Source organism: Zootermopsis nevadensis, unplaced genomic scaffold, assembly GCF_977971745.1.
Source record: "Zootermopsis nevadensis isolate Lab colony 2312 unplaced genomic scaffold, Znev_1.0 Znev_ptg000012l, whole genome shotgun sequence".
Taxonomy (NCBI): Eukaryota; Metazoa; Arthropoda; class Insecta; order Blattodea; family Termopsidae; genus Zootermopsis; species Zootermopsis nevadensis.
In genome coordinates, this window is record NW_028259144.1 from 6,360,245 (window position 1) to 6,381,861 (window position 21,617).

The following is a 21,617-nucleotide window of genomic DNA, read 5'->3' on the forward strand; positions in this document are numbered from 1 at the left end:
TTAAACTGTTATATCATCTTTTTCTTCTGTTAAACGAGAAACGAGAACCGTTACCCCTGAGGCAGTTTTCTGCCGTCAATCGGGTACGTATTTGGAAACTTGATACCTCTCATCGCCTACTCTACAATGATTGATTTGGAGAAAACCGTTGTTTCTAACTTGTGTGGAAATATATTACAGAGCGGACAGGAAACCCGTGTCTCCGTGTTCTCTCCCATTTTTGGATTTTACATTTTTCGGGTTCCTAATCCTTTCGTCGATTTCGCTCCTTAAAATTGTGCCGAAATTTTTATTTTCATGTAATAGTCCATTTAAAACAAATATTTCTTTGAAGAAATTAATACATTCATACATTTATCAGTTTAAGTGCAACAAATGGATGATAATTATATTCTCGATGTATTTTTCGCTTTTCTAAGTAGTGTATGGTCTTGGATTGAATGTTAAAATGCTGAAAAGGCAATTAATGTTGAATCATCTGGCTTATTTCTGTCGTACGAAAGATGCTGGAACAGTGTCACGGTCGTGTAGCGCCTTCCATTCCGATAACTCGCACGACAGAAGTGTCGCAGAAGTTGCCGATAGAGCGCGGCGAACAATGTCCACAGTATCAGGATCCCCTTTATGTTACAGTTTCAAAGACAATAAAGGAAGGCAGAAATAAAGTAGGAGGTTATCCTATAGAACTCCATTTATGAGAGAATAGGTTGTTGGCCTAATCAATTATCTTAGTGCGCGGGAGATCTTGAATCTAACAGGTACTTGGATCGACATCTCTGAAACTATTCTTTTGGATACGTCCCCTGCAATTTTAAAAACCTCTGGGTCACCAGCGGTTTTAAAGTTGAGTTAGAAATCAATGTACCGGAGACCTGCTTTTTTCATCAGCAGCGTCGATGTGGGTAAAGACCACAAATCACTGATATTATATATGTCATCCATTGCCTTGCTTCTTTTCTGTTGGTGCACGTAGCGGCTAGAGGATAGTATAAGATCTGAAATATTTTCTTGTTTGATATGTCCCCTCGAATATTTAATAATTTTAAGAGAGACCGGATTTAGTAGACTTCAATCAACTCTGAATTTCCCGCTCCAGCGACTCTCCATGACTTACCATCTGGAAAGTTTGTTTTGTGTACTTAAATAGCCATGAACTGGCCACTTCCCTCTGGTGAACAGAAAGTAAATAATCCCTTGACCTAAGCTTAAGATCGTGGTACTCGTCTTCTTTGATCGCCATGAAGCAAAACTAATTGCCTCTAATTAACAAACTTTATATACAAGGAGCCCGAAGGTTCAAAGCCGCTAATACCAAAGTCTGACATTTTACACTTTCCTTATCCACTGAAAGTAGCTCACTTCCTCATGAAATTCTCCCTCAGATCCACTTAGGCATAATATTGCTAGTATCGCTACCCTGAAGATGAGTTTTTAATTTCCTCCGGCACGGTGTCATAATCCAGAACAGCAGAATCCGAATTTTTAACTTCGTAAAAGCCTTAAAAACTTAATCCAGTTTAAAACCTCTGACACTTTTTATTCAAGATTTGTTTTAATATTATCCTATGTCTATATATGTCGGGCAGTGTATTCCCCTTAGGGTTTCCAATCAGAATTTTGTACGAATTTTCTTATCCAAAATGCGTGCTACACGACCCACCCATTTGACGGTTTCATATTAATTTGATGAATTTCGAAGTTCCTCGCTTTGGAGCGTCCTCAGTAATGCATTTCCTGCAGCTGTTATCCAATCATTTTCCTTGCCACATCAGAAATTTGATATCTTTCCTAGAAATAATCCCCACAGAAGAGTAGTAATATAATTCATCGCCTTCGTAAGATGATGACAACAAGTTTGGTTCAGACTTCTGAAGGTGAGAATTTTTCTGCATTTTTGTTCGAACGTAATCGAAAACCTGGTTAAAACCTGTAGCTCCTTGATCAACTGAGTAGTTACCAGCATTTCAAAGGGAAAAAAAAAGTAGATACTGCCTTACCATGTTGTTAGTTTATATTGTGAGTACAGAACATGTAAATACCCTAGGACTCCCCCGACTTAACTCGAAGCGCGCGGTGACATCACTGAGATCGATTCAGTGCACAAGAGCGGAAATCCCCCGTCATCCCTCTTTTACAAATAGAATAGTGGCAGAATGAGATCCAGAAGACCGTATCTGATGGCTGCTACATTTTGCAACTATTTGAGAGCCGTCGGCAGACACTCGTACTAGAGGAAGCTTGTTCAACAGTGGTAATGAGGCTTTTAGCTATTACTCTCCGTGTTTGAATAACTTTTCCGGTCTGTAATTTTCTACTTGAAATGGCAGTTCCCTTTTACCAGAATATAGAAAATACTAGGCTACACAGAACCACCATCTATAATAGACATGTGAGGTATATTGTACAGATACTGCATTTGCTGTCAGGTTCAGTCAGACCATGAATTACGTCGTATTATAATACACGAAGAGAACTCGCTAGCAAGTGTTCTGAATAGTTACTGTCTTCGTATGTTCGTTTGAGATGCGAGAAGAAATTCATCCGTGCTTATATCTAGTGCATTTTGCTATGAAATCAAGTGGTCAAATTGACCGTGAATATCACGTGAATCTCTTTTGCTACTGTCTGTTTTACGTGGTATTCCTTTCCGTTATCATAAAATCTTAACTTTCACTGAAAGTTATGTTAAGACAAAATAGAATTATATTGGTGTATTCATATAAATCTGTTCTTTACAGTTCTTGTTTTCAAAAGAGAATAGTCTTGCGAAATGAATGCGTAGTCTGATGTCTCAAGTGTGTTTTTGTTTCTGTAGTAACTTTCTAAATAAGATATGATTTTCAAGAGACTCAAGGCGGAATTTAGTCGACTAAGGAAGGGATCAGCAACCTGTGACACGTGTATCATAGGACGGCACGCGCAAAAATTTTGTTATTACTAATTTTACTTTCTGTACTGATCAAAATCAATCAAACAGTTTATCTGATGTTTATTGCAGATAGCCGGACGGACGTGACGGAATTAGCGGGTTATTTGGAAGTATTTTATGCAATGTACCTAAAATAAGTATTAAATATTATGTTCTAAAACGTTTACTAAGATCGTCGGAGTCTGACATGTAAAGTAGTAACATGACAAGATTGATTGCTTTTCGTTTAAAGATTATAATTTATAAGACTTGTGCATGTGGATTTTGATGTTATTGGAACTCTTAGATCATGCAGGCGAGAAGTTCTGGGGTTGAATACCATATCTATAGTGCTCAGGCAGACGAGTAGTTATCATGATGTTAGAGGTAGATTAACTGATTTCTAAAGAATGTTGGTCTCAGTTCTTCTGACCCTGAGGTACGAGATACAAAATAATGCACTAGGGTCAAATTCTAACTTTGGCCAAAACGCTAACGGAACTTTCTGTGACGAACAGAGGATCCAAGTTTTTAGACGCGGGGCTCATGATGGTATGAATAACACCTTCGGAGAAGAGAAGAAAGCAAAGGCCCGCTAAGACGTGGAAGTCTCACATCAGCTTACAGTAAGAAGACCTGATGGCTCTATGGAAGTGCTGTCAGCAGCTCTCTGCAGTTGGACCCTTCCCGTCGCTGTGAGAACTTCACATATGTGCCTCTACCTCCAGGGGTATCCAGACTCTTTTGTAGGTGAACGGTGTCATTTTGGATGCCCTGCAACAGCGGTTTCGAAACTGCTTCAGTGATAGGCTGTCTCACAATATATAATTGTCCACTCAGTTATTCAGAAAGTATAAAGTCAATAATTCAATTCAATTCAATTCAATTCAATTCATTTATTAGAGTGCTTGGCAACAGCCAAAAGAGGCCAATAACAGCCAAGTACTAAAAATAACAATACAAAAACAAAAACAATAAATTAAATGTATAAATGTACAAAATAATAATGATAATATATCAATTCATTAATTTGTTACAAAATAATTAACAGTAAATGAGCTAAATAATATGCCTAAAAGTGAAACATTAAAATACAAAAAACAAACAAACAAATAAACTAATTATATAAATGTACAAATAATCCAACTCATTTATTGCTAATAATCAACAAGCAAATGAGCTGAATAATATGCCTAAGTATATAATAATTAAATTAAAACAGTTAAATATAAACAATACATACAAAATGAAACTTTAATTACAAAAAAATAAAATTATAATAATGATAATAATAATTCAGTACTGTTCAATTCAACTCATTTCATTCATTACTGTTTTTCCAAAAGTAAAGCGCCTATGAGAGGCAAACCAAATCAAACAAAAAAAGGTTAAATTTATATAATCGATCTGAACACTTTCTCTTATCTTTTCTTCGCTGATAATTTAAAAAAAATTCCATGAAAATTTCGACAAATGGAAGATAACTGAGTCATGCATCTGGGCATCTGCCAGTCGGACGCGTCACCTCGGAACTAATTCGCTCCATGTGCGTAGTTTTTTGTGCCTTTGTAATGGCGTGTGGTCATACTCACTGATTTGGGAATATAGCCAGACACCCCCTTCCCCGACCCGTCCGACTCACTGTATTTCTGTGCCCAAATTCTCTTGCAGAGTTCGCCCTCTCAGTGGGCATTTTAATGCCCAGCAGCTGGAACCACTGGTAGTGGCATTATTCGCATCACTATACTTACATGGTCTCTGCTTTCACTTTAAAATACGAGATTCAAGAAAGAAAATTACTTTTCAGACTCTATATAACATTTCTTTTTAATTCCATATGTTCCCGATCTGTGAACAATTAATACTATATGGAATACTATCACACGGAATTTTCCTTTTTTAAGTTAGATTTTAGGTAGAAGTAGACATTTTAGATTTATCTTATTCCTTAATTTACCTAAGGACCTTTCTCAGCGACATGTCTCATAGCATTAACAGGACGATCGAAAAGAAAATTTAAGTAGGAAGGAAGCGGTTTTGGCCTTCTTAAGACACTATCTTAGCTATTGTACTTAAATTTATCTACGGTTACGTCACCACTCGGGAGGCATGGACATAGGTGCACGGACAGTATTAAATCGATCATAAATTAATATGGTCTGAAGGCAAGGAGTGGATTTATCTGGCTCAGGATAGAAATAATTGGCAGGCTCTTGTGATCACAGAAATGAACATTCGGGTTTCATAAAAGGTGGAGAATTTTGGGCTGGTTGAGCGACTGTTAGCTTCACCGTGAATTTTCGATAGTTGGTTGTCTGTTTTAACGTCCACTCAACTGAAGCGGTTATTCAGGAATCGTAGTTTGAACTCTTGACTACCAAACTACATTAACGAACATAGTAGGTGAAGTAATTCGTGTTCTTGTTCGGAGTCTGAACCCATAACATTCAGTGTAAAACGCATGGTGATAAATGCTGTAATCTGTCGGGTTGTAGTGTTGTAAACTAAAATTCACGGAGTATTATTGCGCATAAAATTGGACAAAGAAGAAGGGATGAGGTGACATTTCTGATGGGGAACTTTTCTCCGGGGTTGCTCGTGCATATTATTGTTACGTGTCAGGAGCAGAAGTGTACAAGGTCTTGGGGGAAGTTATTAACACACTGCGGAGGGTGAAACTCGACTTTGTACAGCGTGAGAGAAACAGATGGCGAACATCGCAATGGAAAATGTGAGTACAGTTATTAAGAAACAAGAACGTCGCCCTGATGACGGAGGCAGTATGACCTCTGAAACGTTGGTTAACATCGACCAGACTACACAGCGCAACAACCCAGAAGACAGAAATCTTTATACTCATCGCCCTGATGACGGAGGCAGTATGACCTCTGAAACGTTGGTTAACATCGACCAGACTACACAGCGCAACAACCCAGAAGACAGAAATCTTCATACTCACCGCCCTGATGACGGAGGCAGTATGACCTCTGAAACGTTGGTTAACATCGACCAGACTACACAGCGCAACAACCCAGAAGACAGAAATCTTCATACTCACCGCCCTGATGACGGAGGCAGTATGACCTCTGAAACGTTGGTTAACATCGACCAGACTACACAGCGCAACAACCCAGAAGACAGAAATCTTCATACTCACCGCCCTGATGACGGAGGCAGTATGACCTCTGAAACGTTGGTTAACATCTACCAGACTACACAGCGCAACGACCCAGAAGACAGAAATCTTCATACTCATCGTCCTGATGATGGAGGCAGTATGACCTCTGGAACGTTGGTTAACATCAACCAGACTACACAGCGCAACAACCCAGAAGACAGAAATCTTCATACTCACCGCCCTGATGACGGAGGCAGTATGACCTCTGAAACGTTGGTTAACATCTACCAGACTGCACAGCGCAACAACCCAGAAGACAGATATCTTCATACTCTGATGACAGAGGCAGTATGACCTCTGAAACGTTGGTTAACATCAACCAGACTACACAGCGCAACAAACCAGAAGACGGAAATCTTCATACTCATCGCCCTGATGATGGAGGCAGTATGACCTCTGAAACGTTGGTTAACATCAACCAGACTACACAGCGCAACAACCCAGCAGACAGAAATCTTCATACTCATCGTCCTGATGATGGAGGCAGTATGACCTCTGGAACGTTGGTTAACATCGACCAGACTACACAGCGCAACAACCCAGAAGACGGATATCTTCATACTCTGATGACAGAGGCAGTATGACCTCTGAAACGTTGGTTAACATCAACCAGACTACACAGCGCAACAAACCAGAAGACGGAAATCTTCATACTCATCGCCCTGATGATGGAGGCAGTATGACCTCTGAAACGTTGGTTAACATCAACCAGACTACACAGCGCAACAACCCAGCAGACAGAAATCTTCATACTCATCGTCCTGATGATGGAGGCAGTATGACCTCTGGAACGTTGGTTAACATCGACCAGACTACACAGCGCAACAACCCAGAAGACGGATATCTTCATACTCACCGCTGTGAGAACCTCAAGTCTTACGACGCCATATTTCTTTTTATTATAATCATCATCATTATTATTGTTATTGTTAATTATGTTATTCTCTAGCGTAGTATGACCCGTTAAAGTTGACGGGAATGAACAGGGTTTTTTCGGACAGTAAAAATACAATTTTGGATTTGAGGTTCTCACGGCGGTGATTACGAAGATGGCTTCTTCTTGGTTGTAGTATTAACCTACGTTTCGGAGGTCTTTGCTTCTTCCATCATCAAGACATTGAGTGTACACTCATGATGGAGACAGCAAGGTCCTCTCAAACATTCGTAAACTTCTGCCAGCCTACATGGCGCAACATACCAGAAGACTGTTACAATAAATAATAATAATACCTATAACACCTCGTCGTAGTTTTTTTTTTAGGGGTGACGAGAGAAAAGTTGCAGTAACAATAAAGCTAGTGTGTGACGCACAGTGTACACGTTTGCCACAGGACTGAACGTATACGAGTAGACTCTCTGATTTAGTTATGCCAACTTTATTGTTATGGTGTCGCTGCGCTGTAGCCATGAATTATACCTGACTGACTGAGCCCCCGCATGTACAAACACAGCCTTCTTACTGCTGCGTGTTCAGATGGTTTAGATATCTTCTTCAGTCACCAGATCCGTACTCCTGATGATTATATTCTGTGCTATCTTAGTGTTTTCAATTTTTTGTATTGCAATGTTTATAATGCGCGCTATAAAAAGTAACGAACATGTAAATTCGTGATTGTCGTCTTATTTTATGATTCATTGAAAGCCCAATATAAAGACAGTTAATATATTTTTCGAAAATTTCACAAAGTTTACATACGTGAGGAAGACAGTAACATATTAAAATTATATTTTTAAAAACATTAAGAACTGATTACATTTGGAAAATGCTCTACCACTAAGACCAAACACGTCTGTTACATAAAATATTATAAATAAAAGATGATAATACTAGGATTCGGTAGCTGGGTCATGTAGCACGCATAGAGATGAATACTGGTGTGCATACAAAATTTCTGACGGATTTCTGAAGAGGCCATTAGGAAGAATTACACAAATATAATATTATTAAAATGGATCTTAAATAAACATACCGTGAGAATGACGACTAAATTAAAAGGTGCTAGTGACTGGCTTTTGTGGACACGATAATGAACACTTTCCTGTTCCACAAAAGACAGGAAATTTCAAGGCTTGTTGAGCGAATAGCTGTTTTTCAGAGTGGGTCTCTACTCCATGAAGTTAGTAATAATGAAAGTATATCACGATAGACAAAAGCGAGTTACAAAATACGGAGAAGTTGTTGCGTTTTTGAATTTGTTATATACGGAGATTGTTCTATTCTCTGGATGTTCTGAACAACTCGTTACAGGCATTTCTATTTACATGTCTGCCCTTACTGTGTAAGAAACAATTGTTTTTCCAACTCACTTTCTACTGAAATTTAATACAAAGCGTACTAAAAGAAATAAAGGAGAACAGCTCGTGAAGTTGTGTAATTCTTTATCAAAGATGTAAGAATATTTTGTATCAAAGAAGTTAAAACTAAACTTCTAGGCCTCCGTTCCTTTAACATAATAAAGAATATAACTTGTTCCAGTCTCTCGTCTCTGCTGTGTATTCTATAAAGTTTCTGTCGTTGAAAGAATGAGCGTGGAACGGCATAACATGAAAGATAAGAATTGAAGGCGAAATAAGAGGGTGGGTTTCGGGCAAAACTCTTACTTCCGTCCCCTTTCAGGGCTTTACTTTATTTCGCTTAATTTCCTGTTTGCGTGATTCACACTAAGAATTTAAATGCTGTGATGCTTGCAAACATTTTGACTCTCTATGTCAATGTTTTGTGCTTCTGTATCGAATGTTGACTCCCCCCCCTTAAACGTATAATTTTTATGTATGAACTAAAATTTTTCTATCAAGAATATTGACAAAATCGAAAGTAATTCACAATAAGGCACGGAGTTTGGGCATTAAATTCATATTACAACTCTAAGTATGGATCCCTATTACCATATTTATCGAAAATAATTTTTGAAATGAAAAATTTCCATACATTGCGTTCAACGAGAAATATAATTTTGTCTGCAACACTGAGTAGAGCATCAGCAGAGCAACGTTTGTTAACCTGTTCACCTTCTGGTTTCATTCTTTAAGAAACTTACATAAATAACGCGAACAATAGTTTTTGAGCCCAATAATTTAAACAAATACCCGTTAACCAACGAGTACACTACTTAATCTATCAGTCAGCCAGTCAATTAGTGAATTTGTAAGCAAGTTTCATTAGTTATTTAGTCGGTCAATAGACTATTCAGTTATCTATCCACTTAGTAAGCGGCTTCTGCAGTATAATTTTTTTGTTAATAGATGTGTCGCCGTCAGGAAACAAATTAACTTGTGTTCGCAGAAGTTGAAATCGCGTTGTGCTCATACATCTAACGCTACGGCTGCATGCGCGAAGTTCAAGGTCATATCCGAACTTATAGCGATTTACCTGTACTTGGTTAGCTAGTTAATACTTTTGTTTCTTGCATACTTTGCCAGTTAATGTGTTTGTTAGATTGTCAGTAAATCAATCTGTCACTCATTAAATTAGCTGGAAGTTTCTATTAACTTGTAGTAATTTGCAGGGACAACCTCGAGAGAAATCTCCTCAGCATCGCTGCATTCCTTCTGAAGATTTTTGTCGAGTGTCTTAGTGAGAAACAGCTTACAAACGACACTCTTCTTGGTGGTTTTAAATTTAGAGTCACGGCTTCCATATTATTGCCGAGTTAAATATTCTTTCGCTCCGTTAAGCTTGTCCTCATGCGTCTATTCGACTTTGGAAACATCCTTCAGTCGTCATGCACTTTGCCACCTAAGGTACCGACTTCAATTCTCTTACAGAAACACCCCACAATTGCGGTTTGTTTTGATAGAAGTTTAATACACGAATGTTGAAATTCCTCTCACTTTACAAATGGGTGGTAATGTCGTGAGTTGATGAATCCTTAACCACCTGTAGCTTATTTGTAACAAATTTAAAAAGTCATTTGCAATATGCATGAAATTATTACAGGCAGAAACAAAGTGAAATTGCATTCATTTTGCTGGATGAATCTTTGGAATTGATTTTCCCAATAACACGCTACGTATTTTTAGTATCGAAAGCGTTTTTTTAATAATCAAAAACCAATAAAGGACTCTGCATTTCGCGCTGGATGGTTTCTCCAGCAACAGGTCTGTCCTGTTGCTACCACATATTATTCCGTCTGATTGGGAACACGAGATACAAATGGACAGCATTGATTTACATCTTCCCATTCGGTTCAGTTGGTATATGACGAAAAAAGCCTTTAATGGAGACAGGCCTGATGCTCGTTATAGAAACATTTATTCCCAGCGATAAGGTTACTCTCAGACACGGGGATAGGCTATCTTAACTGAGGTTGTTCATGATTTTCTTCGTTATCTCTAGGCAAATACTGGGTATAGTGCTATAAATTATGCTAGCGCCTTTTCCGCATCATTTCCAGTTTATTATTCATTAATCATGATATTATCCGACGCTGTCTGAGTTACTGATGGCGTCGTTAGATAAACCATAAAATAAATAAATTCATTCGTATTTGTGTTGGTTCCGAGGCGTGGCGGCGTCTATTTTTAGCGTTTCGTTCATATTAAAAAGGAGTTCGGTACTGATTTTTTTTCTAGAAATGTCAAGTAGTACGAATCAACTTGACACATGACGTGTCTTACACAATACTTGTAATAATTTCGTGAGTACTGCTAATGTAATAACGGCACCTACTAATCCTTACGCATGGGTCATCAACTATGTCGTCCATCCTTTGTCAGCCACCCTGCCATTTCGAAGATATAAATCATCCATAATCAAAAATCTACGTAGACAGAAGAAAACCGGCACGCGTAGATCAAACGCACCTTTTAAACACGTGTATTTTCATGCTCCTGTTAGGTTTAGAATTGATTTCGACGTGTTACAAATCTGCGTGTCATAAATACTCAGAGGTACAGTACAGCTGCGTTGGAACACTGATGACTATTAAAACGGGCAGAAGTGTCCCCGTTGTGGGGGTTTAATGTGAGCAGTGTGGCTTAGAGATAGTCCATTTGGTAGCAATCCGATTAGTAATCTACTTTAGCAGCTGTTTGGTCCATTATTGTTGTTTCAGAGCAGTGCTTGGTGTAGCGAAAATGGTTGCTGTAGCCAGTTAGAAATTGATGGATTGCCTTAGCAAAGTAATCCATTTCGTTAATAGAAAATTGGAGGAAATCGACAGCCGAATGATGGAATGCTGTGAAAGGAGAGAAAGACAACGCAAACACCTGTTGTGACTCAATTTGTTCATCGATAATCGAAAGAAATACCTAGTTCTCAACTACTTACATGTAGGATACGTGTTTTCACTAAAAGTAAGTACACTCCAGCACATAAGTCGATGCACTTGGGCTTCTTTAATATTATTAGAAAGGTTTAAACGTAAAGTTTGCTCAAAACCTAAATATCACTCCATTGAAAAGTATAGTGAAGATGTTTAGCCACTGTGCCGTCTTTTCACTCTGTGCGATCACTGCGTCAGTTGTCGGATTTCCCCCTCAACCCCCTGAATTATTGTATACTAGAGTTTTGAATCACCCTGTACAAGATGTAGCTGATTATCCTGACGTAATCATCCGTGGTTTACGGTATGAGACGCCATTTGTGTATGCACAAATCAACTGAGTACACTGAATATCATAATACTGCCCCAACTTCTGTCATGAAAGTTAGAGTTCAGGTCAAGATCGGAATTTGTGTGTAGAGCCATTGAGCTGTATCTAACAACAACAGTAATTGATTCATAGAATTACAGTTTCTATATTCTATGTACATGACAAAACTCGTCGAGTTTCATGTTCATTAGTCGATAGTATTACCTAGTAAATTGGAATCTGTGTTGGTACTAGCCTCTGATCACGAAATATTCCTAGATATGTGTTTGTAAATGCCAGGGGTTCGCGAATGCGTGGTCTATACTAAGGCTTCACTCTTTTTAGACACAATAAGACAAAACTAATTACATAGACCTTATAACTAACTAACTAGATGGCTTACCGAACCCGAAGGTTCATCACCGAATTAACCAAAGCCCTCCACCGGACCATGTCTTGGGCCAACAAAATCCAGTTTCCTTCAACTCCTATCTCCCATATATCCCACCTGACATTATCCTACCATCTACGTCTAGGTCTCCCCAGCGGTCTCTTCCCCTCAGGCTTCCCAACCAATACCCAGTGCACATCTCTTGTCCCATCCATGCGCGCTACATGCCCCGCCCATCTCATTCTTCTCGACTTAATCACCCTGACAATAACATGTCTAATTACTATTTCAAATTCGTGTTGTAATAGACCAGTAAATTAGCAGAATAAAAGAAACCAGTTTGTAGTTATCTTCTGATGAAACAATCGAGTTATTTATTTTTGTGTAGAATTAGTTATTGTGATATCATAACAAGAAGAAAATCTTGCGCTGTTGTGTAAAGTGGCCTTTAAAACAGTCTGATTTAAGTGAAACTTGAAAAGGCTGTATGATTTTTTCGCATAAAATTCTCCAACACTAAATTTAGTCAAAATAGGTTAATCCATTCTTGAGTTGTTTATGCTACGGACAGACCGACGGAACTGTTTTAATACGCTTTCAGCAGGGTTGCGCACGTGCTGAAATTGGAATCCGAGTTGAGAAACTGAGGTCATTTATTCGCATTCTCCCGGAAACATTACCCCTCAGTTTTTCTGTCTGTTACACGTGTTTACCGCAAAGTTAAACAAAGCGACTGAAGTGCCCTCTGAGTCTCAGTTTCATAACTACAAAAGCCTCAAAACTAACTGGAAATCGTTATCCGTGCTAGAGGCAGAGAGTCATGGTTTCAGTTACAGAACTATTTTGCGAATGATTTCCTCTGTGCAGATAATACTTAGTAACTTCATACTGCAGACACTCGACAGTTGTCATAGCAACGAACTCAGCCTTTTGCCGGCAACGATAGTTTAGCCAACGTTAATATCAGTTGTTTTTTCACTTAAAGTACAGATTAATAAATAAATGGTTATATTATTATTATTAATAATAGTAGTAGTATTATTTCATATAATGCTTACACAGAAATTACAAAAGTTTTCAGTATTCTTCAGTATGAGTTGCTAATTGTTCTTACAGAAAATAAAGCCATTTAATATTATGGGGTTGATATACCTAAAACAGTGAATACATTCTTGTTTAAAATTTCACTATTTATTTTCCCCGATTCGTCTCTGTAAAAAAAACATTAAGACACTTTTTGTAATGTCTAATATCATATTCGAGTGAGATGTAATACGTTTCCTCTTCGTAAATTTGTGCACTGCCAGATTATTATTCTGTCTAACGGGGTTTAGCGGCATGCAGAGTTCTAACCGCAGTGTCCATTCATTGTAGTTAATATCGCAAGGGGTCAGATTGTATTTTTAGTGATAAAGCATTTATATTCTCACTCCATAACCGGGAAACATGCATAACCGCAGATATTTGAACTGTGTGTGCCCAGTCGAAGCAGCTATTTAACGATGCGCTCGGCCACAAAGTTTCGCATTTCCATAGCGGGACTCTTCGTTCCGACATTCACACGATGCCCCATAAAACAGTGACACGTGTTAATTTATAAATTTATTGTTTATTCAACGACGATGTCAGTAGCTTGTACTATATTGTTCCGATTGATTGCAGGGTTAATCAGTAAAAAAAGTAAAGCTGTCAAACTATACGCCATGTAGGCGTTTGGGGGGAGTGGAGGTATAGCTCCTCTCTTCCTTGACCTCGGCACTAGATGGGGGTGAGTGGTCAGCATCACGCCCCAGCCGGCTTTACCCCCGGGAGAGGACCCCGGTACCCATTGTAGAGGAGGCTGGGTGGGCCCCAGAGCCGGTCTGGACACAGAGGCTAGAGGAAAAATCCTCTGTCCCAGTCGGGGATCGAACCCTGGTCGTCCAGCGCCTAGCTAGTCACTATACTGACTGAGCTATCCCGGCTCATGGTTAATCAGTAATGGATTGGAAATAATGTAATAGGAATCACTCTTAACCTAATTTAAGGTATTATTCTGTTGCGCGTGTTTTATTTTTGACCGATCTCAACTAAAATTGGTATATGTCAGCAAATTTTGTTGAAACTCCCTAGCTCCATATGTTATACAAATATATTCAGATATTTTTTTCGAGTTATAGGCAGCGAAGCTAATAGTCGAATTTGTGCAACGTTTAGTTTAAAACGCACCTAAAATTTTGATAGACCTTTTTCGACTATTGAGCACGTCTCTATGTTCTCTAGCTTTGTGTTTTTCAACTGTTAGTTAGTTCATTTACGCCTACGGGATTTATTATGCTTAATTGTAACATGCTGTTACAACTGACCGCTGGTACCGTGGGTTCGAGTCCCACTCAAGGCTTGGATGTTTGTCCGCGTCTTTCTGTGTTTGTACAGGTAGAGGCCTTGAAATGGGCTGATCACTCATCCAAAGGAGTCCTACCAATGTCCAAATAGTTCAAATGAATAAATAAAAACCTCGACACCTGCGGGTAATAGAGGATAAAGTTTAATTAAAGTAAATTGAAAGTATATCACTATCATTGTTGAATAACTATTACGTCGAGACCTATCGTAGGCCTGTTTAATACGGGACACTTACGTATGTGCCAGATACGAAGTGTCTACCCCGTTAGTGTTCTAGGGGACTGCACTGGGTTAACTCGCAATATGACAATCATATTGCCCAAGGAACCATGACAAATGTCTGAAAGTAGGTCAGGTTATAATTTCTTAAGTTAAGTGTGAATTGGAGGTTATGGGCGGTCCAAGATGCTGTGATGTTTAATGCAGCTGTTTTCATTTTAATTGTGCGTATCTGCCTGACTTGCGTTAATCTCGTCTTCATCAGTCTGGTTTATAAATGAGAAGCGAATACATGAAGTTAGGAATAATACAGAGTCTGTGAATTTGATCGTATCATTAACTGCTTCTGAACATCCGAGTTTGGGATGTTTAATTCTCAACACTGAGACGATGAAGTTGCGGTGTTTAAATATTAAGGATTCGTTTTGTAGCGCCATGACAGTTGGAGCTAATTAACGCATCGCCATCCTCATTCATTAATTAAAAAGTAGTTAATCGTGGCTCAGAAACTTTACAAAATCTGGTTTTGTAAATCTGTTCCCCCAAGTAATATAAGTCATATGGCTGTTCGCCTTTCATTTTCATCAAGTTCTTTAGTTCTTCTGCTATGTATAAAAAGAGAAACAGGGCACTAATAAGGAAGGGAGGCTTTTAACAGAATTGCATTAACAAGTCTAAAAGTATCTTAGCCAGTTTCGAGGCGGGATAGTTGGGATTTATGTACGTCGCGACTCAAGAAAATTGCATCTGTTAGCAAGAGGGGGGTGCTAGACTGACTTAAGTAAAGGGCGGGAAAAAAAAGGCAATATCTTCTCAACAAATGACCGATTTCTTTTGTAAAACTCGATATGAAAAGATGGCAACACTGCCCCGACGCCATGTTTCTTGTTTCCATATCATTTTTAATGTATTTTGCCCTCCGAAGGTAAAGAAAGCTTTAAATCTACAGATGATTTAGGTATGGAGTATAATCATGTGAGATTTGAGGTCCTCTCTCTGCTGTGAAGATGTCTGTGTTATTGTTCTGCGTTGTGACGCCGTGTGGACTTGAGGGCTGAAGATGGAAGCATTATGTTACTCCGAAACATTGGTATCTATTTGCAAGTCTACACGACATCAGAACTCAGAACAACGTTAATACAATCATGTTGGATTCAGCCCGAACAATAACGTAACAATGCTCATTTGAAACTTTGCCTGCATGATTTCGGCTTTTAGGTCTTTTCTATGTGATCCATTGATTACGTCGTCGAATTTGTAATATAATTTATTTCGTCGTGATTGCTTCGTAGACCTGAGTTGGTCACGTACTTTCTCCGTTTCATTCGATTGAATGGAATCGTTCCGCGAAGATAAGATAAAATTTCCTGATAAAATGTCTGTTCACGCGGTCGCATTTTGGGTGATTTCTTGTAACAGAAGCTAGTGCTCTCCTGTAATTCTGACCACAAGCAAACGACACGAATGCAATACAAAGCTTTTGTTGCTGATTCGTATATTTCAAGAGTGGATAAAATATGGTTCTCCAAAAGATATTTATTCTGTCCCACCACAGCGATGTTGTTACAGTCTTTTCAATGTATCATACGTACTACAGAAAGTGTAATTATAAATAATAAATACAAAACATACAAATTTATATTTTAAAGTAAATATAAATTTTAGGGGAGTGTGGGATGGTAATTCACTGTAGTGTCTGACTACGTTCTGAGCGACTGGGTTCGATCCCCAACAGGGCCAACCGATTTTTCTTCTGGTTTCTGCGTCCAGATCGGTTCTGGGGCCCACGCAGCCTTCTATCTAATGGGTACCGGGGGTCTTTTCCCATTGGGTAACGCGTGGCCGGGGCGTGACGCTGACCACTCACCCCTGTCTACTGCCCCCAAAACGTCTCCATGTCTTGTAGTGGGACACATTTACTTTATACGTTTCAGGGTTGAGGATAGAGGCATTATGTTCCGAAACGTTGGTATCTACGTATAAGTTTACACAGCACTACAACACAAAATATTAATATCGACATTTTATCGCCTTGAGAACCTCAGATGTCATGCAGTTATAATTCAAATTTAGATTATTTAATTTGAATTAAGATAATATTGTATGAAGCTATACGAAATAGAAGGATATAAGATTATTATAAATCTCTCTTGCTGTTTTGTAGAAATTCCTTGAACACCGTCACTATTATTATAATTTCTTAAAACTAACTACGTATATGTTGATGTTGTTGGCGCCTTGTAGACCTGTAGGTAGATTCCGACGTTTCGGATAAATATACCGTCACCGTTTTCAAGGCTGTAGGCAAGTAGGATCTTTTATCTATGAGAGTACACGGCGCCAAAAGCCAGAAAATCATCCTCACCGCCTTGAACATTTCAAATATCATCACACTTATATTTTCTTTAATTCAGGCTTCGTTGGTCCACTATATCATGATCTGTTTCCCCTTGGGTTGGTTGCTCCATTAAACAATTCACTGAATAGATCTGTTTAGTTTGTGATCTGATCTATGGACCCTCAGACGAGTTTCTCATGGCTATGACTGGAAGGCTTTTAATGGTAATTGCCGGAGTTGCTCTGCCAACACTATAGATTTTGCCAGTTACAATGAAGCTTTATCTGCGTTGCGATATCACATAATTACTTTAATGCATAGTTACTATAAGTGTGATGTATTGTGGGCATTCAAATTACAGAAACCATCTCTCAGTCCCACGACCATAAGTTTTCCACGAGAAATATGTAGTCTTACAGGTTCATAGGGATTTTTAAACTACTCTGTTCTCGAACAAAATGTGATACAGACTTCGGAAAAATGTGTGTTTAAAAGCAGAAATAAAGTGCAAGGAAGTTCTGTTCAGGCCTATTATTTTCGCAATAAATCTACCCCTGAAAGATACCGAATGTAGCAAACTTTTCGAAAAAAAGAAGGTATTTTCAATTGTCATGAGCCGTTAATACCCCGGCGTACGGTTGCCTGAGGATTTTCAGTTTGTGAAATATAATTTCCAACAGTCTCGCATTGTTTAGAGCCATTTAAATGGAATAGGTGTTTTGGTCTGGTTCCCTGAAAGGAAGCAGACTGTAAATACAATACATACTTGTAATCTGCATTGTAGTGATTATACATCGTGCCTCCATTATTATGGACAGAAAGTTTAAAACAAAGTTAACAGAAATTTCCTAACACCCGTGAAACACACGTACCGTAGATCGCGTTTTATTGGTGTGTAGTTTCGAGAACATACTTTGTCTGTCTTGTACTTGCGCTGTATTATATATGCAGTCTCTGTCAGTAGATGGCAGTTTTGTAACTTTCGGTAATATGTATTTGTTTTTATTAAGCTTATCATCCTACTTTGTATCCTTGTGTCATTCTTATTGTTTTTGAAGTAGGATTTTAGACTCACAAATCTAGTTTCATCATCTGTCGTCAATGAATGCGTCTTCCAGTTCCTTTCTGCGACGACTTGTATTGCATTTGTTAATGGTCTCGGGATCGATTCCCGGCGGTGCCCGAATTTGTAACTTGTGTTGGGCAAGGCCGTGGTATAGGCAACACGGAGTTTTCCTCCGGGGGCTTCCCCGGTTTCTCCGTGGCATGCCAACAATTACTCCATTCACACACAGAAGAAGGCAATGGCAAACCACTTCTGGATCATCTGCCAAGAACGTTTATGAACAGGTCCCAGTCCGAGAAAAGGATGGAAGGATCCTGTTCATATGGACCTGTCGTCAAACAGAACACTAAATAAATAACAAATCTATTTCATTGCTTTCTTCCTACAACTTTTTTCTTTGGTTTTGATGATAATCAATACTTTCCACTACTTTATAGAATCTTTCTGTCTCCATATCTTCCTGGTGGTTCCTAAAAGGCCGTACTAAGATAATAATATTGCATAAAGCTGTCTGTCTCCTGTTGTTATGTCACTATTCGACCATATAGATTTAATGCATAAAGCGATCTAGTTAATATGTACAAGACTTTTTTACCGTGTAGAGGCACGGTGATAAATAGTATAAATTATGTTTCGTGGCATATCCTTTCATATCAGAACATGAATTGCATGATGTGATATAACCATTTTCGTCTAATGGACGAACCCAGACTACAAGTCAGGCGTTGGGCTGGGGGTCCACTAGGGTGCTGGGGTGAGGCTGTAACGTAATTAACGAGGAAGCTAGGCCTGTCTGAGGAAGAAGTAGGAAACGGACAGGAACCCATAAAGAGAGAAAGCTTCGTTAAAGAAGATGAAGAATTTAATGATGCCACTGGCATATGATACGTGGACAGATGTAGTCGTCCTGAAAGCCCACAACTTACTTATCCATGGCCTGTGGCAGAAAGTCGACTGCAGTCATCCAGACCCTCATAATATAGGTTACCACAGCGTTAGTTTAATTACATGTAGCTGCTTTTGATTTAAGGAATACTAATTACATAGTGTTTTATGGTTAATATAATGGCAGCTTGTAGACATCCTTACAAGTGCTTTAGTATGTAGTTAATTTTACAATTATGTTGAAGTTTGTTTCTTGGAAGCTGTTGAGAGTGCAGTGTTTATTTTATTTACTACGATATACAACATAACGATATACATACACACACTGTCTAGGTTTCAGCTTCACTTCTAACGTAATTTGCCCTTTCTGTCCGTAACATAACTCATATGATCAGAGTAGCTCATACGTCTGTATCAGAACGGATTGTACTTCATTTGAGTCTCGACTGAGGTAATTTTCATGTTCTATCTCCCAAGATTATTGCTGGAATTATATGTAGGCATGGCGACTTTTCTACCATGTGTCATTGGCTGATATTTATTTTCGCGGTTTACGTGGGTCCTCTAGGTCAGTGGTATTCAACCTTTTTTGTTCGCGTACCCCCAGATATAATTTCTCTTCAACTTTGTACCCCCAAAGTTGTTGGTGTATAATTCAAGTTATACATAGTATATAATCTACATCTAAAATAAATTACATTACTGAGTATTCAGTGTTTATCATAAAATAATATATATTTTTTTAAATCTTACGTACCCCCTAAGATGTCTTCGCGTATCCCCGGGGGTACGCGTACCCCAGGTTGAAACCACTGCTCTAGGTCAAATTTGGAATACTGCTTTAAAGATTCCACAAAATATGCGTTGTCATGAATCATCCGATATTGCCAAGTCTCTTGAGGCAAACTTCGGCAGTTACTATAAATGCCATCTGATTTCACGTATAACATAGCTAGGTGGAATGACGGGATGATGTTTCGTGGACTGAGAGTATATTTAAAATATGACTTTAATGAACCTCAATTTATTTCTGCGTGTTCGTTGATTTGAACTGATTCTTTCCGATTGTTCTTCTTCCATCTTTATTCTTTCCCCCTTTCGATTATCCTCTGTTTTCTGCTTCAGTACTTTTTATAACTCATTTTTCTTCTGTTGATTTTCTCCTTTCTTCTGGTTTTGCAGTAAGAATCGTTAGTGTACTTTCTTTTACTCTGTTTGTACCCAACGAAGAATACGACTCTTACAGTCTCGTTTGGGGGGGGGGGGGGGGGAGAACAAAAAGTAGTATTAAATTCCTTTCTTTTAGCTTAACGTAAGACTTTGAAATTTACATTCATTTTTCTCTGTTTTTAATTAAGTCGCATTAATGTGAGTCCGCTGTGCATCCTACTACTTAATACTGATCTGCATCTGTCTTGGATGACTTAAGCTTGTTCATTAAGCTATCGCCCTTAATAGCTGACAAAGAAATATGTGACAATCATTCTTAAGAAAACAAAAGACCAAACACGCAGTGACCTACCCCTGTATTCTGCAATAAGCTTGCCTGTTCGTGTCAGAGAAGACGCATTTCGAGGCCAAAACTAAAGTTTACGGCAGTCATCATGAAATTGCATGATTCAAGTCCAGGGAGGGAATTTGCCGCCGCCGCCCCCCCCCCCCCCCCCGCCGATCGTCGACAACACTTCATTGCTTGCTTTACTGCGCTGCGTGTTCTGAGCTGTCTTCACTCGCCTCGGTTCGTGTGTTCGGGTTGTAACGTTGAACGGTTTTGGTGTAATAATGAAGTATGCAGTCTGGTGACATCGTGTAACGCAGACTTTAATGAAGTCTTATACCTTCAAGTACTGTTAACAGAAATTTTATTATGTGTTTGTGGCAAGAACGTACTCATATTTCATATAGAAACAAAATGGTGGTTTCCCTATGGGTCAGCATCCGAGTGACGTCATGGTTTTCCCGTATAGAATAAACAGTAGACATTCAGGAAATCAAATCGTACATAGGTGCTGTTTAAGTGCATTAGTGACACAAGAACAGTTATTAGTGATTGTGATAATTGGCGTTGATAATTTTTTTGGGCGTTTTGCTGTCATCTCATTGTGAACTAGGCTTTGAAATTGTCAGACCCTGTGCTTTGTCAGTGTTTGTCCACTCCACAGACATTGTTTATACGTTGAAACTCGGCTTTTGTTTACGTTTCAGGAGTGAATGCCAACCGTCCGCCACAGCTACTGGATGACATCAACAATTTGGCCATCAGTGAGAGCACTCCAGTGGGGAAGGTCTTGTTCACAGTGCACGCAACTGACCCGGAAGGATCTCCAGTACACTACGGCATTGTGGGTACGGACCGACTCGGTGTGGATAAGGACACGGGTGAAGTTCGAGTCATCAGCCCTTTAGACAGAGAGGTGAGTCTTTTGTATTAAAGCAGGGCCTTAACTGTCCGATACTAGTGAAAATGAAACAGGGAATGATTTTCTTTTATCTTTATTCCTTTCATCTGAGAACAGCAGTGAAAATAGCTGTGCTACGTACTACGTTGTTCAACAGTTTCCTTTTTACAAATACTTCTAAAAGCTGCCTTATGGTACCGGCGAACTAGCGCCATTGCTAAGAACATTTAGGACTCTGTAGATGCAACCGCGCCACGGTGGTCTAGCGGTCAGA

At 39.0% G+C, this 21,617-nt stretch overlaps 1 protein-coding gene across 1 annotated transcript in view; it reads left to right on the forward strand.

The window, feature by feature from the left end:
* Cad87A (cadherin 87A) overlaps positions 1 to 21,617 on the forward strand; it is a 296,199-nt gene that overhangs the window by 234,146 nt on the left and 40,436 nt on the right. The window contains exon 4 of the mRNA XM_022069888.2: positions 21,150 to 21,358. Coding sequence (XP_021925580.1) covers positions 21,150 to 21,358 — 209 coding nt within the window. The remainder of the gene's footprint in view (positions 1 to 21,149; positions 21,359 to 21,617) is intronic.